At 52.2% G+C, this 13819-nt stretch overlaps 1 protein-coding gene across 2 annotated transcripts in view; it reads right to left on the bottom strand.

Annotated features, from left to right (window-relative positions):
- Positions 1-850: 850 nt before the first annotated feature.
- The window catches only part of LAMB3 (laminin subunit beta 3), a 52360-nt gene continuing 39391 nt past the window's right edge, over positions 851-13819 (bottom strand). For both annotated transcript variants that reach the window (XM_023730287.1, XM_004375193.3), the window contains 9 exons: positions 13638-13798; positions 13293-13510; positions 12810-13007; positions 12335-12479; positions 6129-6336; positions 5615-5756; positions 5022-5198; positions 3913-4066; positions 851-1357 (listed from right to left, as the gene is read on the bottom strand). In XM_023730287.1, the coding sequence (XP_023586055.1) occupies positions 1221-1357; positions 3913-4066; positions 5022-5198; positions 5615-5756; positions 6129-6336; positions 12335-12479; positions 12810-13007; positions 13293-13510; positions 13638-13798 (1540 nt within the window). In that variant the 3' untranslated portion in view covers positions 851-1220. The remainder of the gene's footprint in view (positions 1358-3912; positions 4067-5021; positions 5199-5614; positions 5757-6128; positions 6337-12334; positions 12480-12809; positions 13008-13292; positions 13511-13637; positions 13799-13819) is intronic.

Here is a 13819-nt window from a genome sequence, read left to right as displayed (position 1 = left end):
CAAGGACTTGTGGTCCTGAGCAGAGTATTGAGAAGTACGTAGAGAGTTTGAGGTCAGGTAGAAACGGACAATCATGGCTGACGTGTATTGGGAACGTACCGTGTACGCTGGTAGCTAGTACACCTATAACGTGAGTTACACATATTAACTCATTTACTCCTCACAACAATCCCTTGGGGGAAGGTTCTGTTGGAGCCCAAGCTGGCTGGCTCCAGCATCCAGTCTTTGGGTGAGTGTACTGGATGAGCATGAGCTTGAAGTCCAGCTCTGCCCTGACCTACCAGATCTGTGATATTGGCTGAGTTACTTTACCTTTCGTGCCTTGGTTTCCTCACTTGTCAAATGGGACTAACAGTGTCACCTATAGCATGAGCTAACATAGGTGATGTGCCTAACATAGGCTCAATAAATGGTTAATATAATTAATATTGATAAAGAAGTGAGTGCAGAGAAAATGCCTAGCACAGTGCCTGGGACATGGTGAGCACACAATTTTCATGCCTTTGAGCTCCCAAGAGACACAGATTCTAGCCTTAGTCCAGGGAGCTATATGAACTTGGAAACTGCTTCTCTGGATTTCTACTCTCATCTGTAAATGGGAAGCTGGATCAATGTTCAAAGGTGGGACCTGCTCGTCTGTCTCTCAAGGATCAAATCCATGAGGTCCTAGGGCAAAGGGGTCCATCCCCAAGCCAACCTAAGTCTGGGTGATGGGCAAACTGGACTGAGCAGAGTGGGGCGTCTATGCTTCATATACCGGGCCTTGGGCTCAAACAGAGGAGGCACCCAGGAACGCTGATGGAGGCAGAAACAATGGAAAAGGCTTACTTAATGGAGAGAGACCATTTTCCCTCACTGAACCTCCAGGCTCCTTTCCAAAGATTTTTATTGGACTTTTCATTTGTACATCATTTTTGTGGTTAAGTTTTTGTGTTGGTCCAGGATTCAGCCTCAAAGAAGGAAGAGGGGAGGTATAGGGATGCTGCCCAGACCAGCTCCCTCCCCTTGAGAACTCCCAGCGGCAATGGCAGGGCTGCCTCCACCTCTGTCCCTTGAATGGAGTTGTCCCATCAATTCAGGCTCAGCTGCAGTCCAGGGACGGCCCAGGCTGGGCTTCGGGCTGAAAAGAAGTCTCAAAGAGCTAGAAAGCATTCCAACCGAATTTGCCCTCCAAAAGCAAAGGGGGCAGATAAGTGGGGCCAGGGGCTGGAAGCAGAGCATCACTTGCAGGTGGCGTAGTAGAGCACGCGCCCGTTGATGTGGTCTCGGATCTGCTCCACATGCTTCTCCAGCCCAGTCAGGGCCGCAGAGCGTAGAAGGATAGCCTGGCTCCCTCGCATCAGCTCTGACTCCATGTCTGAGGACAGATGGAACAGTGGGGTAGGAGGGGGAGCTGGCGAGACAACCAAAGACTCCCAACCCTTCCTCTCCTCCCACCTCAAGGCTGCTTGTTCAGGAGAAATTGTCTCTACAGTAGTCTGGCCTGTAAGCTAATGACTGGGAATAAATGGTCTCTCCAGCCCCATGCCTCTCTTCAAGCCCCCATCTAACTCCTAGAGAAATCCAGTAGGGGCCAGACCCAGGAGGCCCTAACCCCCAATTAGTCCCTTGCCCCTGCCCGTCTCCACTGCTCTGGGCTCTCAGTTGTTCCAGACTGAGGCCATTGGCACCAAGATTATCAGCACGCTGCCACTAGACCCAGGCAGCTGTTACCCCACCAATGGTCCCCAGTTGGGCGCCACAGCAAAAGAACTGGTCAGGCTACCAGAAGTCCTCCCCACTTTCTCTCCTCAAAATGCCACTCCAGACAAATCTAGTCTTCCCCCTCCCTGAATACCATCACCCAACTATGCCTGGAGGGTTTGAAGGACGCCAAAGTGACCTAGTTCCAGCCTGTTCCTCCTGTCAGTCTAGGCCATCGTCCCCTCTTCAACATTCATGAGAGCTGGTAACCAGCCTCAGCCTGAACTTTTTAGGAATAGGGGGAATTGAGGTAGCTCTAGTTACTTAAAATGTCTTTTTCTCATTAAGCAAAATCTAACCACTTCTTGCTTCCACCCAATTGTCTGGTTTCTGGAGGGGTAGAAATACATCTGTTCTGTCTCCCAGGTGGCAACCCTTCACATGTTTGAGGCCCTATCTTCTCCAGGTTAAACAGCCCTAGTTCCTTCATCCAGTCCTCGTCTGATATAATTACTGGGCCCCTCCCTCGCCACCCTGGTCATTCTCCCCTGATGTGTTTAGGTTTGTCAACATCCGTTCTGAAGACACAGTGGCCACCACTTGAACACCATCCCCCAGGGGAGAGCCTATCAGCAGAGTATACAAGGGTTATGACTGGGCCGACATCCAGCCTGTGGACACCTAATGCTTCTATAGCTGCTGTCTCCTACCTCCAACCCAGATGTCCCCATGCCCATGATCCTCCCCATAATCCAGCAATTAAAGGTAAGTGCCTACTGCTGTGCTACAGCCTGAGCTTTTTCTGGGTGGTGGGCGCATGCCATACCAGTTGCTGAACATTTTTAATATCATCCCTGAGCTGTTTCTTGTCTTATTTTGGCTGCTTTGTGTTTATTAGCTCTTTTGGCAGCAGCAAGACACTGCTGGCTTCTATCAAGCTTGCAGTTCCTCGAACCTCTTGGGTCTTTTTCAGGTAACAACTCATATTTGCTAAACATTCACCAGTTATGAAGTGTTTGCAGCAACATCAGTCACTGAGATGCCAGGCCTCACCTGAGCTGTACTTGTAAGCTTAGGCCCAGACAAGACCAGGGTGGGAGATAACTTTTCTCCTTATTTAATTTCATTCTGTTAGTTTCAGGACATCCTTTTAGACTTCTGAGATTGCCTTAGGACATTAGGTCTGTTACCTCATGAATCAACTATGTGTCATCCACAAACTTGATACGCACATTCTTTATCTTTATGCAAACTGTTTGATGGACAAGATCAGGGCAAGCAGAGACCCAGCCACTAGGCTCATCCCTTGAGGTCAACCCCTCTGGCCTTGCCCTTTGGTGTGGTCAGCCTCAGCCTCACATACGCTCAACCCACCAACCCCCGCCCCTTCTCTATGGTGTCCACCTGGCTACCCTAAGAGATTTTTTTCAACAGCTTTTACTGAAATTCAGAAACACTGTGTGGTGTTCACCAGGCACACCAGTCCAGTGACCCATCATCACACCTTAGAGAAGTGGCCCTGGTTCCTGGAAATCCCTGTTCCCCTTTCTGAGTGAGCCTCAGCACCCTTTCAAACACTGGAGTCAAGAGCCTTCGCTGGTTCTCCACTGTGTCCACAATTAGGTTTGCCCTCCTCCTCCTGGCCCTGGAGCCAGCCACGTTGATGCAGGCTGCTTCTCTCTGCCAGTCCCAGCCCTCACAAATACCGCTCTCCTGGGGGTGGGTCCTGGCCCCATCCTCTGAACATGCCCTGTTTCTTCCCATCCACCCTAGTCTTCATGTCCCTCCTCTTCCTCTCAGTTTCTCCCAGGCCTGCACTACCTCCAAGGTCCACCTCCAATCTGACCTTTTCTGAACATTACCGTCACTGAACATTCTCCTTGGAAATGATTCATCCTCTGAAGCCCTAGAGTTCTTGTTATTCAGGCCCCTATCTCAGGCCACCTTGTGCTATGAAATACATTTTTGTGCATCTTATAGGAGGTGGGAAAAATGGCCCCATCTGGATTGTAAGCTTCTTGAGGGCAGGGCCATGTCTTGGGCTGGGAACATCTCTGCATTCCCCACAGCCCCTCACTGACGCTCCTATTTATTAGGTGCTCAGTGAATCCCGACTGGTCTCACTCCCTTAGCACTGTGCACTCACCGAGGAGTAGACCTGGGAAGCTCTGGGCAGGGACCAGCCTTTAGCGACGCGCTGTGGTCCAAGTCCCCGGACCATCCCCTCACCTTTCATCCTGTCCATCATCTCCATGGTCTCCCCAAACAGCTCCTCAGCCTCCATCTTGATGCTCAGAATCCGGTTGCCCTGCTCACCCAGCGAGGAGCTCCAACCCAACCGGTCCTTCAGCTCCGCATACTTCTGCTTTACTCTCTCAAATCCCTGGAAGAGGAAGAGAGGTCTCAGTGTCACCATCAGCATCATCCAAAGTCCTAAAGACCTACGGTTAAAGCACTTGATATCACCCAAATCAACACACAGTAATATGGTGGCTCCTATTCCACCCAAGTGAAGTCCCTGGGTGGTGCCTACAGTTAAATGCTCTGCTGCTAACTGAAAGGTTGGATGTTCAAGTCCATCTAGAAAAGCCTGGCGGTCTACTTCCAAAAAATCAGCCACTGAAAACCCTATGGAGCACAGTTCTGCTCTCACACATGAGTCAGGGCAGCTCGAAGGCAACTGGTCATTACACCCTAATCTAAAACTCCTAGGCCACAGACCACGACTTAAACTTCCCCTGTATTTCCCTTCCTCCCACCCCCAGCCCCTGCCATTTTACCCACCTCGCTTCCAGCACAATGCCATGCACACAGTTGGCACTTAGTAGTATACCTATCAGTGTGGCCACTGCATGGGATTATAAGGGCCAAGGTTCCTGGCCCTGGGGAAAGCAAATGGCATATCTAAGGCACGAGAATGGCCCTTTAATCTTCTCTCGGATCTAATTCTGGCACAGATGGGGCCTGGTTAGGCTAAGTCAAGAGTGTCTGTCTGGGCTGGGGAGCCAAGACAGGACCCAGCACAGTGGGACACGCTCTAGACTGCCTGCTTGTAGATGAGCTCTGGGCCTCTGGACAAGTCACCACTTCATCTGTAAAATGCGAGAGACTGGCCCAGATTGTCTGCAACATCCCTGAACAGACGACACCACAGGCAGCCAGGGGGAAATTCAGGTGTTAGCCAGGTCTGGGTTATTCCTGAAGCCCCTTCTTGTTCTGTTATTCCAGTTGCTTTTGAGCCAGTGGTCTTACAAAGTATATAAAGTCCTCTCCTGCTCAGGACCCCCTCACTGATGTGCTTCCTCTGGCACTGCCCTTAACTCCACCCTGCTCTGTACCTCCTGGGCGCTCAGTGCCCGCTCGCTGGCGCCCGCGGCGAGCTGCTGGGCCTGGGCTGCCTGCACCCGCTGCTGCCCAGCCTGGCGGCGGAGCGCCTCTATTCGCGCCCGGAATCCACTCAGCTGCTCCATCATGCCCGTCACCAGCCTTTCCGTTGGCCCCAGGACCTGCTGAACCTATGGGAAAGTGGGAGGAAATCGGGGTTTGTGGTGGGTCCTCCAGACAGGGGCCTTCAACCTTCTTGTTTTTCCCTGACTCGCTAGGCAGCAAAACTCTCTCCAAGCTGAAAATCACAGACTACCCCCCTCCCAATTCTCTGTCTGTCCCACAGACATCCTGGCCTCCTCCCCCTCCCATTCAAATGACCTCGCCCCCACTGGGGCTCAGAGTCCACCCCTGGCCTCTGCATCCTAGCCACAAGACCAGAAAATCAAAGACTCAAAGCCAGGCCCAAGGCTTGTAACCCTACTTCTTCAGGCCTCCTGCTCAGTTTCCATCAGGGTCTCTTTCTGGCATCTTCTATGCCCTGGGCTTGTGTCTGGCTCTGCATTCCCCAGATAAGGGGGGGACGGGGGTAGCCACTGCGCCTCACCTCAGCAACCCTGTCCTGGATCAGCCGAAGGGAGCGGCTGGTGCCCTGCATGGTGTCCTGAGCCTCCTGCAGTGCTACCATGCCCTGCCGCAGGTGCCCCACCACGTCCTCCACCTGGCCTTCCACAGCGTGGGCTCGGGTCCTGGGGCAAGAGGAGCAGAGGGAGAGCAGACACAGAAGCAGGGAGCAAGTGAATGAGTAAGTGTGTGGTTCTCCTCACTTGCCCGTCCAAGGGAATACACTTCCCAGCCAAGACACAGGGCAAGGGGAGTATTAACTCAGCAGCTTTTACAGCCCAGGACTTTCCCAAGCAGACAGGATGAATGTCGGTGTTATGTCTAAGACCCCTTAGGGCAAAGTTTCCAACATGGAAAGCAGGGCCATGCCGAGTAAGACTCCGCACCACTTAAGCATCCCCCACCTGGGTAAGCACCTCTTGCCCCCAGCCCTCTGCACCCTCTGATCTGCAGCCCAAGCCTGGGCAGGGGAAAAGTTCTGGGGCGGGGGACGGTACCTGGCCTGCTCAGCCTCAGCCTGCAGCCTGCGGGCCCGTGCAACGTCCTGCTTGGTCTGGGACAGCACCAGGTCCACGTTGGGGAGCCTGGCCGCCATAGCCTGGATCTCGCTCATCTTCCGCAGGACTGTAGCGGAGTCGGTGGGCAGCCACAGGGCCAGCACCGCCTCACTGACCTCCTGGATGGTGGCTGCATCAGTGTCAGGGTCTGGAAGACAGCGTTCATCAGATTTGGGGAGTGCACCCCTCTCTTCAAAGATCCAGGCTGCGCACACTCGTGGGAGGTACGCGCCATGGCCCTTCTGCCCTGGTTCCCCAAGGAGCTGCTGCTTCCTCTGACCCAGGCTCAGACCCCAGTCCTGTCCTGTGAAGACACGGGGGAAATGCTGCAGGCAGACGGCTGTCCTGGGCTTCCTGCTGTGTGGAGGAGAGTGTCGGCACAGCTGTGGCAACTAAGTGTCTGGAGCCAAAGGAAGCCGCAGGCTGGGGAGGGGAGGTGGTGCCAAACAGCTGGTACAAAACAATGCTGGAGCACATATAATCAGCCCTAAATTAGGAAGAGCAGCCAGGAACCCGAGCTTCCCTAGAAAGAAGACCCCGTCCACACAGCCCTCCTCTGGCCAGAGTGCCCATTTTGCAAAGGCAGATAAGATCATTGTGTCTTTGCTCAAGTGTCCCCTCCCCGACTGCCCAGTCTATAACTGCAGCCTCCATGCTACCCCAGCGCTCCTTGCCCTCCTTGCTTGCTGCAGTTCTCTCCCTGGCACTCACCACCACTCACATGCATACACTTAACTCATCCATCTGACTGCTTGTCTGTTCCCCACAGAATGTAAGCTCTTGAGGACAGGGGCCCAGCACCTAGCGCAGTTCCTAGCACTTGGAGGCACTCAGTATTTGTAGAGTGCATAAATGACTGAAAGGGCTCCAGACCCACCTCTCCCCTCTCCTACTCAAGCAACCTGGGGCAAGTCTGAGCTCAGTTTCCTTATCTGGGAAACGAGAATAACAACCCCCAACCCAAGGGGATGAAATGAAATAATCTGTTAGCAAGAGTGTTTAGAAGCCAAATCTCTGTTAGAGAGCAAGAGCAGAACTAGAGTCCCTGGTGGTGCAGACAGTTCATGTCTTGGCTGCTAACCAAAAGGTTTGAGTCCACCCAGAGGTGTCTTCGCTTGGTCATAAGCCACTGAAAACTCTGTGGAGCACGGTTCCACACGTGGGGGGTGGTCACCATGAGATGGAATCAGCTCGACAGCTACTGGTTTTATTATTTTATGGATTACATTTGCAGAACTCAGTACTGCGACGTCCCCTCCCTCCTCCACGCTGTGGCTCTGCGTGTCAACAGACCCTCGTACCCAGCCTTCCGCCAGCAGCAGGACTCTGGAAACTAGAACCCACACTGCCGCGGCCAGTGACAATTATTCCGGGTCCCTCTCTGGGGTCAGGCCTCTCTCAGGCCCTGTTCCTTCTCTCTGTCCCTGCCCTCATCATAGGACTGGACCTGAGACACAAGCATAACCGAGAAGACAAAAAGTCCCACTGCCCAGTCACTCCCTGCCTGTTTGTGTGAGCCTGGGATGCACCCTGGAGGAAAGGCTTCCAACCCACGTCCCACCGCCTGAGGCCGGGCCCCTGCTGGGGTTAATGCAGGGCAGTGGCCTTTCAGCCTCACTGGGCTCCTTGGCCCAGGAGCTGGGCTCCTTGGCCCAGGGGCTGGGCTCCGCCCAGGGGCTGGGCTCACGTGTGAGTCTGTGCCCCAAGCGTTGGCCTGCTTTTTGGCCCGCGCCTGCTGTGCACCATCTCCCTGCGTCCCCATGTGGCACTCCCCCACTGTGGACCTCTTGGGGAGACTGCCCCACATGACCTTGGACAAGTCACAGGACTTGTGTGCATCCTTTCTTCCCCTCTCTGACCTGCCATTGACATTCAGGAGGGCTCTGGTCTGGCCTGTCTGGGGCAAAGGCCTTGCAATAGTAGCAAGAAGAGCCACTGTAGCCACATCAAGCCCTCGGCTCGTGTTAACTGGGATCCCAGGCAAGCAAATTCCCTGGCAGAGACCCAGAATCTAATAACAGCAACTCGCATTCCTGACGCACTTTCAGTTTTCAAAATACATTTTACATCAGTTATTTGATCCTCAGAATCAACTTGTGAAATACTATTGTTATGGATTGAATTGTTGTCCCCAAAATGTGTGTCAACTTGGCTAGGCCACGATTCCCAGTTTTGGGTGGTTCTCCACCATTTTGTCACCTGATGTGATTTTCCTATGTGTTGTAAATCCTAACCTCTATGATGTTAATGGGAGCCCTGGTGGCACAGTGGTTAAGAGTTTGGCTGCTAACCAAAAGGTCAGCAGTTCGAATCTACCAGCTGCTCCTTAACCCTATGGGGCAGTTCTACTCTGTTCTATAGGGTCACTCTGAGTCAGAACCAACTTGATGGCACATAACAACAATAATGATGTTAATGAGGCAGGATTAGAGGCAGTTATGCCAATGAGGCAGGACTCAAACTACAGGATTAGGTTGTATTTTGAGTCAATCTCTTTTGAGATATAAAAGAAAGACTTGAGCAGAGAGGAGAGGGAGCTCATGCCACCAAGAATGAAGAACCAGGAGGGGAGCACATCCTTTGGACCCGCCATCCCTGTGCTGAGAAGCTCCTAGACCAGGGGAAGATTGATGACAAGGACCTCCCCCAGAACTGACAGAGACAGAAAGCCTTCCCCTGGAGCTGGCACCCTGAATTTGGACTTCTAGCCTCCTAGACTGTAAGATAATACATTTTTCTTTGTTAAAGCCATCCACTTGTGGTATTTCTGTTATAGTAGCACTAGTTAACTAAGACAGAATTTGGTACCAAGAAAGTGGGATGCTGCTCTAACAGATATCTAAAATGTGGAAGCAGTTTTAAAACTGTGAATGGGTAGAGGCTGGAAGAGTTTTGAAGTGCCTAATAGTAAAAGCCTAGATTGCCTTGAAGAGACTGTTGGTGGCATTATGGACATCAGACAGTTCTGGTGAGGGCTCAGAAGGAAGTGAGGAGAGCTGTTAGACTGGAGGTGGCACAGACGGCGAGAAACAGCAGCAGAACCAGCAGACCAGCAAGTGACAGCACAGGAGCCAACCCACGGAGCAAGAGAGTTGAGTGCCTGTGCACCCCTGGCTGAGTGGGGTGCCTTGAGACACTTATTGGTGGAGTTAGGCTTGCCAACCCATGGAGCAAGAGAGCCAGGTGTCTTCTGGCTGAGGTTTACTGGCAGAGTGGGGTGCCTCCAGGCACTTATCAGTGGAGCTAAAGAGCTTTGGAACACTTGCCCCAGCAGGGCAGACATGGGCAGTGAGGCTCAAGGGGCCGAGAGGCCAAGGAACCAGGAAACAGAAACTGAAGAGACAAGCAACACAGGAAGCAGAGCTGCCTTAGTCTTAAAGGGTAGGGCCACAACCTCTGGGATCTCAAAGGGTGGAGCCATGGCCTCTGGGATTTCAAAGGATGGGGCCACAGCCTCCTAGATTTCCAAGAGTCAGATCTTCACCAACTCGGTTCCAGAGAGTGGGGCTGCCTTTCACACGTGGCAGAGGGATGGGGCCAGATCTGCTGCCCAAAGCTGAAGGGGTGGGGCTGCCATGCCTAAGGGGCAGAAGAATGAAGCCAAGGTGGTGGGGTCATCACTCAGATGGACTAGGACCACAGGGCCACCCAAAGCTGAGAGAGCAGAGTTGCCATCCCAGTGGGCCTGGAAGGCGGAGCTGAAGCCCAAGGCCGAGGGGCCTCCACCCAGAATCCGGACAGTGTGGACAACACCCAGAGTCTGGAGGACAGGGCCATTGCCAAAATAGTCTCAGAGAACAGAGGATTATTCTCAAGGCTTGAGAGCTAATGTAATATGTTCTGCTGACTTGCTTGGTGCCTGTTATCCCTTCTTTCCCTCCAATTTCTCCCATTTGTTATGGCAGTGTCTACCTTGTGCCTGTGCCACCATTGTTCTTTGGAAGCAGATAACTTGTATTCTAAATTTTACAGATGAAAAGGAAGTATGAAGATGAGATTTTGGACTTGTAGTTGATTAAGACTTTTGCTATGATATGATGGGATGAATGTATTTTACATGTGGCAAGGACATAAATTTTGGGGGGCCAAAGGGTGGAATGTTATGGATTGAACTGTGTCCCCTAAAATGTGTGTGAACTTGGCTAGGCTATGATTCCCAGATCTGTTGTGATTATCCTATGTGTTGTAAATCCTATCTCTATGATGTTAATGAGGCAGGATTAGAGGCAGTTATGCTAATGAGGCAGGACTCAATCTACAAGATTAGGTTGTATCTTGAGTCAATCTTTCTGAGATATAAAAGAGAGACTCGAGCAGAGAAGAGAGGGACCTCAAGCCACCAAGAATGAAGAACCAGGAGGGGAGCACATCCTTGGGTCCCAGGGTCCCTGTGCCGAGAAGCTCCTAGACCAGGAGAAGATTGAGGACAAGGACCTTCCCACAAAGCTGACAGAGACAGAACACCTTCCCCGGAGATGGCAATATGAACTTGGGCTTCTAGCCTCCTAGACTATGAGAGAATAGCCATCCACTTGTGATACTTCTGTTGTAGCAGCACTAGATAACTAGGACAACTATCATCTCAGTTTCCAGAAGTGAAAGAGGAGGCAAGGAGTAGAGTTACTTGCCCCAAGTCACACAGGTATTCTGAGTCCTAGCCCAGGATCTTTCCATTACCTGGCCCTTTCTCACTCCCAGGGCAACAGGGGAGGGAAGCTGGTCCGTTTATTCATTCAACAAAGGTCAGGTACCTTTTCTGGGTCTGGCATTATGCTAGGTGCTGGCAATACGGTAATAAACAAGACAATGATCCCTGACCTCGTGGAGTTTACAACTAGTGGGGAGACAAACAGTACACTAGTGGACAAATGAATCCAATAATCACAGCCTGAGTGTTGTTGTCAGGTGCTGTCAAGTCAATTTCGACTCATAGTTCCCCCGTGTGACAGAGTAGAACTGCCCTATATGGTTTTCTAAGCCATAATCTTTACAGAAGCAGATAGCCAGGTCTTTCTCCCATGGAGACTCTGGGTGGGTTCAAACTGTCAATCTTTCAGTTAGCAGCCAAGCACTTACCTATTTGTGCCACCAGGGCTCCTTACAGCCTGAGAAATGCAATGAGAGTCAGATACTGAAAGGAAGGGAGGGGAGGGGATGACCAGACAGGGTAGTCAGGAAAGGCTCCTCTGGGGAGATGGCATTTATGTATTTCTGCTCTGATCTTTGTTTTATCCTTTCTTCTGGTAACTTTAGGCTTAGTTTACTCTTCTTTTTCTAGTTCCTCAAGTTGTAGAGTTAGATTTTTGATTTGAGATCTTCTCTTTCAATGTAGGCATTATTGCTATAAATTTCCCTCTAAGTACTGTCTTCACTGCATCCCATGGGTTTTGGTATGCTGTGTTTTCATTTTTGTTCAACTCTAAGTATATATATATATATATATTTAATTTCTCTCTTGATTTCTTCCTTGATCCATTGGTTATTTAATAGTATGTTGTTTAATTTCCATGTATTTGTATACTTTCTGGTTTTCCTTCTGCTATTAATTTCTAGTGTTGTTCCCTTGTGGTTGGAGAAGATACTTTGTATAACTTCAATCTTAGAATTTATTGAGAGGGAGATGACATTTAAATTGAGACCTGGAGTACAGGAAGTAGTAGCCTTGGGGAGAGCTTCCAGATAGAGAAACAGCAAACTGAAATCCGAGGCAGGTAAGAGGTTGGCATGTTCGAGCATCAGAAGAGAGAAGGCTGGGGAGCAAGGCAGAGAGGAGCACAAAGCCACATCCAAGAGGCAGACAGAGGCCAGACTTTGCAAGACAAGATAAGGAATTGGGATCTTATTCCAAGGACAGGGTGAAGCCATTGAAGGAATTTAAGCAAGAAAGGAATACAATCCAACTTAACATTTGTGAAAGCTGTTTCAGGCGGTTATGTTAAGAATGGATTGTATGGGGCAAGAGGGGAGAGGGGAGGGTAATTAGAAGCCCCCAGCAGTAGTTCCAACAAGGTCTGAGTGGTGGCTCAGACCAGCCAGGGTGGTGGTGTGAAGTGAGGGAAGGAGACAGCTGGCTGACAATCTGGACGTGGGAGAGAGAGGCAGCCAGAATCAGGCATCAGCGAGGGGAGGATAGAGCCCAGGCTCACCTGTAAGGAAGTCCCGGACCTGTTGGATGAGGAGCCGGGTGCGTCTGACGTCTTCCTCCATCTGGGAGCGGCTGGTGCTCACCTGGGTCTCCAGGCGCTGAGCATCTGTTTGGATCTGCGAGGCGGCTTCCTCGGCTGCCCTGATCTGTCGAAACACACTCTCTGGGTGAGAAGCAGTCAGAGCCCCAAGAAAGGCTCTCAGCAGCACCCAAGGACTCAACGGGCCGCCCTCTACCCCAAGGACTGCCTAAGAAGCATTTACAGTTTGGCCCGAGAAAAAATGATGTGGAAGTCACATAAAAAGCACAACACATTGGCTTCAAACTCTCTCTCACTTGCTGTGGGGCTTTGGGCCAGTCACCTAATGTCTCTGGGCTTTTGACCCCGGCTGTAAAACAGGAACTCTAAATTACCCAATGGGTTCTATCCTGTCTGCTTCCTCCTAAGAGTGCCCACCCACCCTGTCAGCACCTACCATCTTCCGGGTTTGCTGGAGCTGGGCGGTGAAGCCCTGAAGCTGCTTAGCCACCTGCTCTGCCATCCAGAAGGCCCCGCCGGCCCTGGGTAGGGTGCCTCTGCAGTGGGAGCCACAGGCCGTGCCATTGTCTCGGGGACACAGTTCACCAGGGCACGCTCCGGGGGTGCAGGCCATCTGCCTGGATCCCCCACAAAGCTGTGGAGATAGGGGTATCTAAGGGGCTACTCCAAGGCTCAACAACCACTCCCATCCCACACCCCAGAAAACAGACAGCCAGATGTCTCCATGGCAACCAGGCACCAGAAATGTGTTTCCTTGGCAACCACTGAGCCCACGGTGAGGGGCACAAGGGAAGGGTGGGCAGTGGGTGTATTCTCCGCGGGGTGGGTTTGTCCTAGTAGGAAATACGTGGCAGCAGCTGGTGTGGCAAGCTGGGGGCCTCCCGGAAGCGGGACTCAATGCCATGAGTCTAGAGCTCACCTTGTTGATGGGGGGTGTCAGGTCAGGGAAGGAAGCCAGCCCCAGCCTCAGGGCTGCGAGCTGGGGGCCACTGGCACCTCCTCCTGTCACCTGCCTCTCCAGTCGCTCGGCCTCCCTCCGGCTGCCCCTGTGCTGGAGCAGCAGGCGGGAGCTGTCGGAGACCTGCTGGGCGGCCTGGGATGACCGCTTATAGGCTGCAGTCAGCATCCGGTAAGCGCCTGTGGGAAGAGGAGAAGGGGCCTGAGCCACCCCTGGGAGTGCAGGACTGCAGAGGGGGGAGAAGCAGGAACCGGGAGATGGGATGGCCACAGCAACACCAGGGGCTGTCGGAGTGCCCCTCCTCACCTGAAGGGTCAGCACCGCTGATTTTTTCAAACTGCTCCCTCTTGCTCTGGTACATAATGAGGAGACGGTTGAAGCTTTGGTCCAGGCTCTCCAGGTGCCCTGGGAGGGACAAAGTCTCCTCCTCTAGAGGCAGGTCCAGCTGCAGGCCCTGGAGAGTCCGCCTGAGATGGGAGCGGGGCTTT

This window comes from Trichechus manatus, unplaced genomic scaffold (genome assembly GCF_000243295.1).
Source record: "Trichechus manatus latirostris isolate Lorelei unplaced genomic scaffold, TriManLat1.0 scaffold00035, whole genome shotgun sequence".
Lineage (NCBI taxonomy): Eukaryota > Metazoa > Chordata > Mammalia > Sirenia > Trichechidae > Trichechus > Trichechus manatus.
This window is presented reverse-complemented; position numbering and strand designations above follow the sequence as displayed.